Source organism: Pelodiscus sinensis, chromosome 3 (assembly GCF_049634645.1).
Source record: "Pelodiscus sinensis isolate JC-2024 chromosome 3, ASM4963464v1, whole genome shotgun sequence".
Classification (NCBI taxonomy): Eukaryota; Metazoa; Chordata; order Testudines; family Trionychidae; genus Pelodiscus; species Pelodiscus sinensis.
In genome coordinates, this window is record NC_134713.1 from 163509157 (window position 1) to 163524538 (window position 15382).

At 43.7% G+C, this 15382-nt stretch overlaps 1 protein-coding gene and 1 long non-coding RNA gene across 7 annotated transcripts in view; both read left to right on the forward strand.

Annotated features, from left to right (window-relative positions):
• The first annotated feature begins 2902 nt into the window (after nucleotides 1-2902).
• LOC142828040 (uncharacterized) lies at nucleotides 2903-11491 on the forward strand. The gene is made up of 3 exons (XR_012902962.1): nucleotides 2903-3374; nucleotides 7837-7939; nucleotides 11459-11491. It is a non-coding gene; the product is annotated as an uncharacterized LOC142828040 (long non-coding RNA).
• A 2481-nt stretch (nucleotides 11492-13972) lies between these two features.
• LOC102456795 (calmodulin-1) overlaps nucleotides 13973-15382 on the forward strand; it is a 29229-nt gene continuing 27819 nt past the window's right edge. For 2 of the 6 annotated variants that reach the window (XM_075925392.1, XM_075925393.1), the window contains exon 1: nucleotides 14172-14338. Coding sequence is in view for 1 of the 6 variants with exons in the window: in XM_075925397.1 (XP_075781512.1) it covers nucleotides 14336-14338 (3 nt within the window). In the remaining 5 variants the exon portion in view is untranslated. The other 4 variants (XM_075925395.1, XM_075925397.1, XM_075925398.1 and 1 more) reach the window with 4 other exon arrangements.

Consider the following 15382-nt stretch of genomic DNA (forward strand, 5'->3'; position numbering starts at 1 on the left):
CCTCCATCTGGCCAGACACCCTACTTCCAGCCTGCTTCTGCACCCTTCCTCCCTCCCTCCCACCCAGACCTTGCAACCTCTCCCCCTTCTGCACCCTATTTCCCTCCAAGGTCCTGCATCCCATCCCTTTCCCACTCACTAGCATACCTGTCCTGTACACTGGACCTCTCATTTTTGTCACCTCTCCAGAGCCTAAGAGTGTCCACAAAAATCCACTAACTCCAGAACCACAGGAAAGTTAATCTGTCTTATGGGAAGCCCTGAACCTCCCTGTGCCTTCCCCTCACCCGATGAGGCTGGAATGCCAGAGCAGTGAGGTGTCTCAGTTGGGGGGACACATCAGTGAGGGTTGGGGGGTTTTGGAGGAGTTTTTTTGCTTCTCACTTGTGTGGTCACGAATTGATTTTGAGCAGGTCAGTGGCCCCCCGACTCAAAAAAGGTTCCCCACCCCTTTCAGAAACAAAGAAAACATGGGAACCTTTTGTGTTGGACACAAATTCATATTTTATTTAAAATTAAGTATGATTAAGTGCTATGAGAGAGTTAAAATGTTTAATCTATCTAGTAGTTTAAATTAAACCATTCTCCCTAGTTGCAGCACTAACAAAATTATGTAATTAACCATAAGTTTTCATTAGCAACTGGTGGTCCTCGGAAAGGTTTGCTTTGTGCCAGATGGTCCATGGGCCAAAAAGTCTGAGAACCACTGAAATAGAGTCACCCCTGGCCTCTCTCCATAAGAGGCTGCCGTGGGCTCCCTGCTGCTCCACAAGAGCCCACAGAGAGATCCGATCTGTTACCATGGTGGTGAAATCACCGTGTCGCTCTGGTACAGGTGATCCACAGACTCTTTGTGAGTCTTCCTCATCCAAGCAGTTGATGATTTAAACAGCATGTTAAGATGCCATGTGAAACACGTGGTGTGTCTACAGGGAGACAGGATATATTGTCGTTCTCCTGAGACGGTTGTCATGACTTGTGTATCTGGGTAAACAAGCCCTTTGTGAGACCTGTGAAGAGGTGAGATGTTTTGACTTCCAGTTTCAAGGGATTTGTTCTTCTGTCTTTGGGCTGCACGTTGCATAGACCGGAACAGAGTTAGCTGTATTTTTGAGTTATTCTGACACACAAATGAAACCTGTGCTAAAGACCCCACGTCCACTGAGAGAAAGTGTTGCTGTCAGAAGAAGTCAATTCAAAGTCTCTCCAATTTTCTTCCAAGATTGGTTCTACCAAGCAGTTGAGGCCTTTACTGATTGGTCCCTTATATTTTTGAAGAGTGACTAAATGTTAACTGGATCCTCTTGGGTAATGTCAACAGATTGCTTTGGCCCCAATCCTAGCTTAAAGTTTAAATTTGAAAAGGCCCTTTGTAAGCAGGTTGGGAAGTGGTCTCATTTGCAATTATTATTAGGTATTATTTACGTAATATAAGCATTGCCATCATGGTATTGCTATACATTTCTCAGTAGCATTACATATAAAATAACCCAGCACCACTGATCTTCACGGGAAATGTATCTTACAAGCAGTGCTGGTGAGGGTTAGTGACATGGTCTTCTCCACCCTGTAATTGTCATTGTCAGTTCAGTATTGTCATTCTGGCTTGTGGAAACAGAAGACACTTGACAGTTTTGCAGTAACTTCAAAAAATGCAGTTGCAGTCCATCTTCTTAGGAATGTAAATTCCCATTAATCAGTTAACCAGTTACTGGGGCTACCGCCAGCTCCCAGCCCCCTCTGGAGCAGCTCTTGTCTACAGCAGGTTGGACTGCCCATGGAGAGAGATACCCCTGCTCCAGACACTGGTGGTGTCCCTTCCTGGTGGTCCCCCGGGTCCTCCACAGACTGGGGCTGCTCCAGACGAGTGCAACCCATCTGCAGCAGGCCCTGAGGGGGGCTGGAGCAGCCCTCTGCCCACAGAAAATGGGGAGCTGCTCCAGCCCCCTCCAATTACCAGTTAATTGGAATTGGTAACCATCACCAATTAAGGACTAAGGAAGTTGAATTCATTACTTTTGCAGTTCACTAAATTCAGAACAGCTTAAACATAGCTGTTGAACTTACTTTGCAAACAAGAGGATTGATTTTTCCTCAAGGGTGCCATTTAGTGGGAAAAGGGCTGCAAACTTTCCTATCATCATAGCAGGAGACGGTCTCCTGCCTCCCCTTTAGCCAGGAGCCAGAGCAATGCAGGCAACTTTCTTTGTTTACTCTTCTCCCCCTCTCCTTCACTGGAGTGAAAGGAAGGCAGGCTTATCAAGCACAACAAAAGACCCAGTCAGTGCAAACTCCTGCTTGGCTCCTGGCTGGAACCAGAGCTCCTGTGTTATTGGCTCCATCTTGACAAGAACAATTGCAGCCACAAATGCAAAACACAAAGGTGCAGTCACCTGCCTTGGCTTACTCTTCTCCCCTCACTAGCTAGCCAAAAGCTACCTATGCTGCTGTTCCTTTCCAGGCTCTCCCAGTTTAGCCACATTGATTGAAAAGGCAGTTCATCCTTCTTCCCTCCACTATTTTTTTTTTTTTGCTTTACCAACAGGAATGTAGAGATGTATTTGGCAGATCCAATAGCAGGGCAGGGAGCTTCTGCTGCACTTCTTTCAAATTTATTGAGACAAGCAGGCTAGGGAGTGGTGGGTGGAGAAGGAAACTCAGATGATTGCTGCAGATTTCATCATGATATGCCCTCATTCTCACACGTTGCTATGTTACAAAGGCTGGGAGGAGCAAGCCCCTTGTGACGCTAGGAGACAGAGGTTGTTCAAGCAGGGGCGGGGTTGCTGCCTTATGCACAGTCAAGTTAGCCTAGCTTTGGACCTTTCAAAAAACCTTAAAAAGCAACAAATAGTCCATCAGCACTTTAGAAACTAACACAAATGATGATACTATCATGAGCTTTCATTGGCACAATCCACTTCTTTAGATGAATGGAGTTTAAGGGATCCAGGTTCCAAATAAATATCAGAGAAAGGGAGGGGATAGAAGGGAAAGGAAAGGAGAAAAAAATGGGAAAAGAACAGTCAATTATAGTGTCCATGCTAAATTAAGCTGTTAGAGAGGATTCTAAGTACTCTTAAGTACCTGGTGTTTGGGTTTTTATGTCATTAGTGTGTGGAATGTAGCGGGTAATCCAGTTATGGTCTTTGTTTAAAGCTCTGTTGTAGGCATCAAACTTGTAAATGAAATTAAGCTCTGCAGCTTCCCTTTCAAGCTGGCTTTTGTAATTAGCTTGTGATAACATGGTATCTTTGAGATCCATTAATGAGTGCCCCGGGCAAGTTAAAATGTTCCCCAACAGGTTTCTATATGTTACCTTTTCATCAGATAGCTGTGTGTCTGCTTTGCTGTATGTCCTCCTCTTCCAGCTGGTAAGTCATCTTAGTTCCTGTTTACTTACTTCTGGAGTCAGAGTCTCACAAACATGAGTACCTTCAGTGAATGTCATGGTGGTAATATTTATACTGTACTCTGAAATTCATAAAGCAACACACTAGGACCCTCCTTCCAATCTTTGTATTTATTCAGAACTATTTGCATAAATCATTTAGTGCACATAAATACACCCAAGCCAAGATTTGGCTAACAAAATTTGTTGCTATAAATCTATGCTGCTAACATCCATCATTTAATTATACTCTTGATAGTGGTAGGCCAATGGGATAATAAAAAAATTGTTTAAATAGATTGGGCTACGTTTGGGTTACTGTTTTTTTGTTTAAGTTACTGTGGACTATTGATTTAGTAGAAATCTGGCAATTCTATTTTTGCTGATTTTTTTTTTCCCCCAGCCCAAATGAGACCACTACTGGAATGCTGTTTGTTCAATAATTTATTTACTTTACAAAAAACAAACAAACCCTTTTTTGAAAGAACCCGTACTCCTTTTTTTTTTTTTTTTTTTTTTCAGAAGTATGGGTTCTTTTGAAAAAGGGTTGTTCTTTTTTTTCAGAAGTATGGGTTCTTTTGAAAAAGGGTTGGTTTTTTTTTTCAAAAGAACCCCATCAAGACTGTGGTTTCATTTTCAAAAACCCCTTTTTCTAAATACCTATCGGATGCGAATGTGCAAATGAGGCACGGGATATTTAAATTTCCACTTCATTTGCACTTTTGATTTTCTTCATTTACCTTCTCCTCTTTCGACAGAGGACTGTAGTCTAGACATAAATTAAAAAATAATAATTGCAAGGCTAAGCAGATTTTAAGCAGTTTTTATTTATCTCTACTAAATATAGTATGCAAAGTATTAAGCTTGTGATAAGGCTCAAAACTGACACCTCAAAATTTGGGATTGGAAATAACTTGCAGTTGATTAACTGTTTATTTACAAAAACTTAAAATATGGCTTTTTTTTTTTGGTATTTGTTATATTTTTCTTTTATGTAAGAATTAGGAACACTGTTCCTGTCAGTTAATTTCTAAGTTATCACCTGCAAAAACCCCCAAAGGTTTTCAGGTGTGTAAGTATCCTCTGAAATTGAATGGTTAAAACTACTCACCCCCACCCAAACTTGGAAATGGTGGCTCTGCTTTTCATTTACCAAGGATGTTTCAAGCAGGTGGACTTGATTTAAATCACACGTCAGGAAGACTCCGTTTAACCAAGGTTTTCTACATAAAAGTACATTTTTTCTTGGTTGTTCTAACTTTAACGCATATTCTTCACAACTAAGAGATATATGTAGGTTTCATTTTTGGAAGGTACACACTAGATATTTGTAGACAGTGATTTATTATATAAACTTTTCAGAATAGTTTTATAGCTATATCAGAAAATGAATGACTGTATGGTTATTTCATTTACCAAAGGTAATTGAAGGAGATAGTTCACCTCCCAATGACTTCATAAATATCCCAAATTCAACAGGTTAATCATTAATATTTGAAGATTTTTTTTTTACCATGGTGTATTAGGAGGAGCTCATCAACAGACAGACATTTAAATTAACAAAAACAGTGTTATGTATTCTGGATATTTTTCTTCAACAGCAAACATAATATTTTAACAAAACAAGCATATGGACTGTTGAATTTATTTAAACATTCAAGTTTTTTAAAATCAGGTTTGTTTTTGTTAAAATTGTTTTTAACTAAAATAGTTAAATTAAATACTTTTAAAACAAAAATTAAATTAACTGTCAGTCAGGTTAACACAAGAAAATTTAAATATTGTCTTCTGCAGTTAACTCAGTCATCTTCACCTTCTTTTCCAGATTACGAACAAACTGGAAAATAAAAAACAAGCTGTCCTGCTTTTTCAGGGCCCAAATGATTACTCAGTTTGGAATGAATTAGTCCAAAGGAAGACAATATTCTTTCTACACTGGCAGAAGAGGCTACTGTTCTTCAAAGTGAGATTATCACTTAAACACCTAGATTCAGAGACTGTTGAAGTGACTTCCACAAGCTTACTGGCGTGAATGTCTTTAAAACATCATCAGCAAACATATATTTCTTGAATGGTTTACCCTTAACTCTGAAGTTTATTATAGTTGGCATTATGGAGGGATGATTGCTGGATGCCCATGTCATAGTCAACTCCTCTTCTTCAGCAGTTAAGGATTGACCCTGACACCAAGTATTAAGAATATTTGCAAGAAAATGGACTGGAGATAGTGCTTGTCCCATTTCTTTTAATGCTTGTAATTTAACTCTGTCATTTAATATTTTTTCTTTTTAAATTCTCACTCAAGTTTCTTCGAAATTTCAACAGCATCAGCAATAAAACAGTGATTTTTCCTGCATTTTCCTCAAGGCTATAGAAATAGGCTTCAGGGTACTCACATGTGTTCATCATTTCTCTTAAGCTCAATGTTGAGAATGTTGGCTGTGAGAGTGCCATCTATTTTTTTTCATGATTTTATTCACAAACTGTCTTCAGATTAGGCTAATTCTTGATACAATGATCAAAACAGCCCACTGCTGAGTTCTATCATGTCTTGTAGGAGCACTCCTCATTAAGTTGTTTCGTGCAGGCCTTGCATTTCTTTGCTGCACTGTTTGCATTTTGCATGCATGCCTGTCTTACCCACAGGTAGAGGAACTTCATTAATCTATTCCCAAACTGGGTCTCTTTTATGGCCTGCTGCCATTATAGGTTTTCCCTTCTAGTAACAGAAAGGCATGGTAGATCTCAAACCAATGAAGGCTACAATCAGAAAGAGGTGAACACTTCTGGAATATGCTGTTCAAACAGTTTCACTTTTTTCTAGTGCCTGGCCCTCCCTTCACATATTTATCTCTAGACTTCTTCTCTTTTCCCAGATATATTCCAACCCTGACAGTCTTCTATTCATTGAACTTTTTGAAATGTTGCACTTTTAGAGAGAGAGAAGGGATTGTATGTCATTCCTCATCTCTATATTTTATTAATTTATTTAAAACATTTTTGTTGTTAACAAGCATGTTCTCTCCAGAGACACAAATCCACAGTTTGAGAACTGCAAAACTAAGCATCTCTGATTATATCTTCTAGACTGAGCACTGAGTCCCAGTGGGTAGATATATAGATTACTTAGGTTAATCTTTCTAGAAGCCTCTGGAACCCTAATCCATTAACTGTTGGAGCTCATTTACAAAACATTTTTAAACATTACAGTACTGTTGGGGTCACTGGGCATGATCCTAGGTAACTCGGAGGAGTGGAAGATCAAAAGAATCTATGAAGCTCCCCCGCTCTAGGTTCAAGCACCCTAAAAGCACTCCCCCCCCCCCCCCCCCCCTCCAGGCATAACTTTTCTCTGGCTCGCTAATAGCTGGGAACAGCAAGACAGACCTTGAGGTTGCCTAGTTACTATCAGTGGTATAGAAGAAGAATTCAGATGTGTCGCTGTAGAGGGGAGGAGGGGGTTGGGCTGGCAACATGTCCCAGCATGGGAATCTTGCTACAGTTCACTATTTTCCTGCAAGTAAACAACCTGGGTATATAAGGAGGGAAAACTGCTTATGTTGGTGTGCTTGATCTGAGATGTCTAGTCTCCTGGCACCTATTTGAGCGTTCAGATAAACTTTTTTTGCTTCTCCACACCGGTGTGTTTATTGGAGCGCGCACACCGGGCACCGAACCCAGCTGTTGCCTCCCTCGGGCACTCTGTGCTGGCAACAGTACATTAACATTGTCTCGTACTATAGAATTCTAAGCTTCAGGGGGTAGCCGAGTAGTAGTCTGTAACTAGAAAAACGTAAAAAACAACGTATAGTCTAATAGCACCTTAAAGACTAACATAACATGTAAATGGTATGATGAGCTTTCATGGGCATAACCCATTTCTTCAGATGACTAAGAGTATTAAAAGTCCAGATCCAAGAACTTCAAGGGTCTCTTTCCTATAGGTCTATATGATGCAGATGTCATCCATGTAGCATAAGCAGAGTAAAGGTGCTAGGGGGCAGGAGCTGAGGCAATGTTCAAGGTCAGCCATAAAGATGTTGGCATATTGTACAGCCATTCGGGTGCCCATGGCTGTGCCGCTGTCTTGAAGATACAAATTGTCTCCAAATCAGAAGTAGTTACAAGAAGTTAAGAACAATTAGCCACCACCCTATACCGGAAACCTACTGACTGCATTTTACCTCTCTAGTGTCTAACTTTGTGTATCCTCTTCCTCACATCCCATTCTTCCAGCCAATTTAAAACATAGTTGCTATAGCAGCCCAAGCTCTTGGTGTTGTGTGATTACATCAGAATCTAACCTTTTCATTAGGAAAAAAGTTTCTTGCTTTTATGGTTATGAAAAGCTTGAGTATATGAATCAAGCATAATGGATGTAATAACTTTTGCCCAAGTCTAAAATACTGCTTCCAAGACCTGTAAGCTGTTTCCATTTATCTCAGTAGGAGAATTAACTGCAGGACACTCAGAATCTCTACCAACAGCAGCCCAGCAGTGCACCACAGCAGCAAAACTGCAGTTACTCCCCTGGAAGAGGTCATCCAGGTAGGTTGACATAAGTACACTGCATGCGGCATAACACTTCTCACAGCTCTGAGCGAGGTACTTAGATCAACCTAAAGCCTTGTCTACACTACAGAATTTTGTTGAAACTCAAAAAGCACTCTAATAAAAATTGGTATTGATGTTCACATTTTTCTCCCTAGCAGTAGAGCATATCCACAGTTGGGGCAATATCATTGACAGTGTGATATCCCACAATACAACTTGACACCTATAGCCACAAGGTCTTATGAGAAGGTGGAATGGATTGTGACACAACTTGGGACCAAGTTTAATGACTCATTATGCAACATCTGCAGCCAGGGACTGCTCCAATGTCCCAGCTGGAGCAGCCTCTGTCTGCAGTAAGCCCAAGTACCGTAAAGGCTGAGGTGGGTCTGACCAGGATGCTGAAGCAGCCCCTGTCTGCAGGGTGCCCTGGTTCGCTGCAGGCAAGGGTGCTTCAGCCTGGCCAGTGCTGCCCCTGCCTGCAGTAGGGTGTGTGTGCTCCAGCCTACTGGTAATCAGGGGAGGGCCGCTCCAGCAATTTGGAGCCTTACATTCCAGTAAGGAAATGATTAAACTGCCTCTCTATGTATTGATAATGCTTGCTATTTCAATTTGCAGGTAACAAATAATGATGAGTGACCATTCAAAAACTTTATTTTTATTGCACAAGAAACAACACATATACACATACATCAAGACGGTTAGTGTGAAAAGAGGTAGCAGGGAAGGGCAGACTTTCAGAGCTGGGTGTAGGTCCAGCTATGATTTTAAATGTTGTCTGAGATAAAGGGGAAACCAAGAAGACTCAGAAAGGACTATGTAGGCAGAGTTTTGGGAGAAGCACAGAAAAAAGTTCTCAATGTGCTATGGGGAGGACAGAAATGCATCTGCTCAGTCTATAGCATTATTAAACTTAAGCATCTGAATTTGCTCCTCCATAACTAATCATTTCCTCAGTAACATCCTTAAACTCCTGATTTTCCCTTGTCTTGTCTTTCAGCTTCCTTCTACTTTTTCTGTTCCCTTTTCTCTTCACTGGAGAAGTGCAGTGACGAGAACATGTCTTTTTGTTCCATCTCGACTGCTTTCTTATGACCTTAGTTGTCTTCACCAGATATCTGCCGAAGCACAAGAAACAATGATTATATTCACGCACACCATTGAAATATTTCAGTAATATGCATCTGTGGTAACATAATCACTTTCTCACTGATCTGTAGCAAACTCACATCTCAGTGAACTCCCAAAGCATAGTCAGTGTTGGCTGGAGGTAAGAGATTCTACCTGGGGAAAAGAACACTCTGCAAGGTTTACAGTGCAGCCAACGAGGGAAAATATTCTAAAATTCTCCCACATTTTTTCCACAGATGGGGCTCGTTGTAGCAGGTATCTCACTGGTGAGCATAAACAGAGAGGCCAGGGTGCATCTTTTATACATTTGTGACTTCCACCCTGGTCCCTGTGCTCCTCACCAGTGTGCCAGTGTTGGTCCCTGCACAAGGGACTGCCGAATCGTGTGGGAAAGTTTCCTACAATGGGGAAAGGAAGAAAACAGCTCTGCCTAGGAACTTTTGGCAGAAGTTTGTCAGGTACCTGATGGAAACTTTCTTGAAGATCTCTTTGTAGGATTTCCATGAGAACTTGGTGTGCATCAATACCCTGTTCTGCCATATTGATTAGCTGCATACGGAAATGTCCAGCCCATAGAAACACAGCAGGTCTTGTGCATTTCTATCCTCTGAACCCACCACTGAACAGCACAAACACAGATGTCTCCTCTTCATCATCTTGCTCACCAGAGAACTAATGCTGAGACTGGCTAGATATCTCTGAAGTGCTGAACAGTTCCTAGCTGCTTACCCGACTGAGCTTCCCACTGGGAGCTCCTCTTCTGCATCTAACTCCACTTCTTCATCAATGGCTTTATCCTCTTGGTTAGGTACTCTTTCTGCTGCCCCAGGCCTGTCAGAATGTCCACAGAGTCCTTGATGGTGGAGGTAGGGTCATCACCAAGGACAGCATCCAGCTTCTTATAGAACCAGCAGATCTTAAATGTAGCAGTGATGTGACAGTTTACCTGCCTTAGCTCCTTTATCTTTGCTCTGCACTGCTGTGTGTCCCAGTCATAGTCCTTTTGTGCACAAGCCTTGAGAAATCTGCCTGTAGGTATCAAAATTCCTATAGCTCAAACGTAGCTGCACAACCTCTTCACCACATATATCAAGCAGATCCAACAGCTCAGCAATGGTCCAAATGGAAGAGCATTTGCAGTGGTAAGCCATGTATGGGAAGAAGCAATAAGACCTCTCCATGCCAACAGGGGCTCCATTTCAGATATTAGTAGGGCAGGGGGTGACTTGTGCATGGCCTGATGGGAAAAGGGGAAAGAGAGAGAGACTGTGGTGGGGGGGAAGACTGAGGACAGAGGCTTCAGCATGTTACTGATAATGCTCAGTACAAGCCAAGTAGCAAATTGGGGAGGGAGGAGGACTGAGTCCATTTGCCCTCCTCCCACACACACATATATCACCTCTTTCTAGTGCTATTAAGGCACTGGAAAACTCTCTTTTTTTTTGGCAAATATTTTAGCAATTAGTGGACAGAAGCACTATATCTAATTCCTATATAAAAGAAAGAAAATTTTAAATAAATATTAGACCCACACAGCTGTAAAATTAACATTCTGACATCTTGTAGCAAGTCACTTTAAGGGACACTGGTTAGCCTTAACATTTTAATATATATTTTTATTTTCATTTTAATTGCAATGAGAAAGAGAGAGACTAAGGACTCCTGGGCTGTATCTCAGCTCTGGAAGTGGAGTGGAGTCTACTGGGTTACAGCAGGGAGCAGATACATTTGGACTCTATATGAGATTGAATGATCATATTGGGTCAGACCAATAGTGCATCTAGCCCAGTATCCTGTCTTCCAACAGTGACCAATGCCAGGTGCTTCGGAAGGCATGAACAGAAAAGGCATTCATCATATGAACCATCCCATCATCCATTCCCAGGTTCTGACAAACAGAAACTAGGGACACCATTCCTGCCCATTTTGACTAATAGCCATTGATGGATCTACCTTCCTTGAATTTATTTTGTTCTTATTGGAACCCTACTATAGTTTGGGTTTTTCCACCACCTCCTGCCAAAAAGCTCTACAAATTGACTGCAGAAATAATTTGTTTAAAATCTTCTACATAATTCATGATTTTCTAAACCTCTAACATATATCCCCCCAATCTTTAGTCATTTATTTTCCAAGATGAAAAGTCTCAGTCTTGTTAATCTCGCCTCCTAAGGAAGCTGTTCTTTACCCTTAATCATTTCTATTGCCCTTTCTCTGCCTTTTCCAAATCTAATATATAATTTTTAAGATGGGGTGATGGAATCTGTATACAGTATTCAAGATGTGAGTATATCATGACTTTATATAGAGGCATTATGATATTTTCTGTATTAATGTCTGTTCCTTTGCTAACATTTCCCAATATTCTGTTCATGTTTTTAGACTGCCACTGCACATTGAGCAGATGATTTCAGGTAACTACCCACAAAGATTTTAAGATCTCTTTCTGGAGCGGTTTTAATTTAGGCCTCATCATTTTTGTATGTATAATTGAGATTATATTTTTCCATGTGCATTACTTTGCATTTATCAACACTGAATTCCATCTGCTCTTCTGTTGCCCGATCATCCAGTTTTTTGAGATTCCCTTATAAGTCTTTGTAGTCAGCTTTGGATTTAATTATTTTGAATATTTTTTTTAATATCTGCAAATTTTACTACCTCAATATTTACCCCTTTTTCAAGAACATTTATAAATTTAACAATATTGGTCCAAATTCAAATCCCAGCAGCACAACACTCATTGCTACTCTTGTCCCCTTCCCTATCTTTTAAGTGGCATACTGGGTAATGTTTTCATGATGATATAATTATCCTTTAATCACTTGAATAACCAGTCTTTTGTTGTTGTTTATCACCTGCCTCCCTCTTTCTATAGCAAACTCCCTGCCCCAAAGGCGAAGCTGCAAGCAGCTCAAATTATGTTGCATTGTAGATCTGTTTTTGGAGCAATGGCATGCAGCTTTAAGCAGACCTCAGGTTGAATTCAGTGATTTGTACCGTTTTTGGGGTGGGAGACTATTGCCTCAACCATCTCTAAATGGCATCCTTGTATGCCAAGCCAAAAGGAAATAGAATTTCAAACATTCTCAGAGCTTTTAAGGGAGAGTAGTGGAGTTCAAATTGCTGACAGAGTGGTCAGAATGGGCATTGCTGGATACCAGTGAAAGTGACTGAATGAAGCATGCTGTCTAGTATGCAAAATTTTTGCTAAACAAGTGACAAAAAGCTTTATGGCTCCAATTGAGGTGGGTTTATTTTGTCATCAAAATAGGGCACTTTTGCTGCCATAAGCCTGTCAGCCGACAGTCAGGGCTCCCTATATCTGTCCCTTAAGACCGGCTGAAGTTCTTTTAAATTGTGCTTGGTTCTGTTACAGCAACTGAAGGAGTCAGGTTAAAACTTAAACAGTTACAGGTTTATTAAAGAAGCTTATAAATCATATGGTTACAATGGCTATTGCTCTATTTCTTAACTACTAGCAAAATATAGATACTGCTAGCAAAATATAGATCTTAAAAATGGTTACAAAGAAGATAAAGATAGAAAAATAGAAATAATGGTACCAAGTAACAGCTTACTCTTTCTATGTGTACACTTAAGACAGAGGACCACATCCAGGTACAATTTTTACCCCCTTCTATGCCTCTCGACTCCAGCATGTCAGGCCACGGCCAGTCCCTCAATTCCTAGGAAAGACGAAAATACGAGGTGGGCGTCCCCATAGAACCTCGGGAGGTCAAACACCTAACCCGACCAGCAGGTAGAGGGTAGAATGACACTCAAAGTGAGTGTGTGCTGGGCCCATCTTTTATACTCATGGGGTCACGTATTTCTCTTTCTTATCTGTAATGCCAATTGATGCTGGTCTGTCTGCTGTGAGACCAGTTCTTACAAGGGAGTTGTGAACTTAATTTACACTTGTAAGAGAGATAACTAAATTGGAATTACTGGGGATTCTTTTCTCAGTGGGAAATTCCTCTTCCAGGGACTGTGTGTGTGTTCGAATCAACATAGGTGCCAGCCGGTGGCAGTCTCGCATATCCTGATCTCTCCTCATATCTATGTTTCAGCTTCTCAGGATCAGATGAGCCAGCATAGACTATGCTGATTTTACTGCTCCTTCTCTGTCCTGTATGCTTCAGGGAGGCAAATAAGATGGATGTGATGGAGGCGGGCTGTCTGGCCACAAAGCCTTATTAAGTAGTCACTGTTTTGCTGAAAAAAAGCTACCTTGCCACCAAAATTCTGTACTGCAGACTAGATGTAAGTGGGAGAAGAGAACTGGGCCTGACTCTCTCTGGGAAGGTTCAGAGGGGTAGATGAATTGCCTTGGGTTCCCAAGTCAAAATGGGCCCCCAATTGGAAAAGGCTAGGAACCACTGGTCTAGTAGCACCTTAAAGACTACATAGCTGCAGGAGGTTGATAAGAACCATTACTTTGGTGTTGGTCATCTTCCTTTCCAAGTGCAATCTACACAGACATGAACAACCATTGCACCTTCGTTGTCTGGTTGATTGATAATGTGGGAGCCATCGGATGTCAGTATTTATGCCATTTGCATGAGAATTAAACTTGTGAATGAAGTTAAGTTCCAAGCCTTCTCTGCGAAGGAAAGGGAAAGGAGCCCACACAGCAGAGCCACTGCACCGGGGAGGCAGGTGCACAGCCGCAATGCAGTCACCAAGGGCCCAGCTGGCCCTGCTCCGCCTGTGCCAGAACCTCCCTCTGCCTGCCAGCTCGGCGCCCGCCAATGTGAGCCCTGCGCCCCGCCCCCAGGCGGCGCCCCGGGAGAAGGGCGTCGCTCCGGCACAGACTGTGCATGTCCGGAGTGACGCATTGCGGGTGCTGGCCGACCAATCGGCACCCTTCTTTATTCTCTTGACACTACATGCTCCTCCGCCAGGAAAAGTAGCGCCATGCTCCCGAGTCCCGTCGTTTCCCCAAGAGGGGTCCTCCCTTTCCTTCGTGTCTGAGATTTCCCTCTGCTAGGGCCGGGGCAGGGCCTGCGGACACATTCGGGACGTGGGCAGGGTTTGTATTTAAGAGGGGGGCGTGACGGATCTCGTTTCTACTTGGCCTGCTGGGGCGGGTGGAGGAGGGCGGCGCGGAGCGATCCTGGAGGGGAGTGAGCAGGCTTATGAGGCACTGTTTGCCGGCGGGCCGGGCTCAGTGCAAGGCGAGCCGCGTAGCGGTCGGTCAGAGAGAGCCCAGCTGCAGCCCTTGGAGCTTGCGCCCCGCCGCCAGGCCGAGCCGGCATGGTGAGTGCGCGGCTGCCCCGGGCTAGCGCCAGGCCCCGGCTCGCTCTGGCGGGGCGGCTGCAGGATGGGGGCGGCGGTGGAGTCGGGGGGCGGGAGGCGACTCGCGCGCGGCCTTCCCGCCGGTGCCGGTTCAAAATTCAAATTGTCAGCTCCGGAGCTGCGCGCGCCATGATGCTTCCCGGGGGAGGGGGAGTAACGGTTTCTTGGGGCAGCAGCCGCGCCCCTGGCCGGACCTGGGGGGCGCTGGCCCGAGCGCTCGCAAGGCACCGCCGAGCGCTGCGGCTTTGAGGCGAGGCCGCCTCCCCGCACCCTCTGGCCCCGGGCTCGGACGCGCGCTCACCGGCCGGCAGCTCCCGCCGGGAGCCTCTTCTGCGGGCGCTCGCCCCGGCTGCTGTGGCGCGGGATTAGTTGCGGGTCGGGGGCGGCTTCCCGCTCGGTGGCGGGCGCTGCCTGTCTCTAGCCCGGGAGCCCAGCCGAGTCCGCCCCGGAGCGTTTGGTCCCCACCCCAGGACGGGGCTTCTCGGCGCGCCTGGAGCGCGGGGCTGCGCAGCGAAGCGGGTTGTCTCCGAAAGCAACGCCGGCGAGCCCCGTGTGCTGCTTTCGGGTTAAAGGCAGCCGAGCTCTGCAGCCACACGGAGCCCTTCTCCACTCAGCAGCTGTCTTCGGGGGGTCCGGGCCAAGGCGTAACGATCATCCCCTTGGGTGGGGACGGGCTCATGTGACAAGGCTCCAGATTAAAGACTTTCATGCTTGCGAGTGCCTGTTGTTTTCTACCAAACTAAAATTGGTTTAGGTTGTAAGCCAAGTCCTTGAAGATAGAAATGGGTGTGAAGTGGTGGTGACACCTTCAGCATGGCTGTGGTCAGCGCCAACAGACCAAACTTGGTAAAATTTGTGAATGACTAATACTCAAGTTGCAAGTAAAATGGTTTTCCCACAGCACAGGCTCTGGCAGCAGATACCTCGTTCAGGTTCATATGACCAATCCAGCTATCTTGTTGCTGATTCTGATTCTGTGCTTCTTAGCAGCATGACTGTCAACAC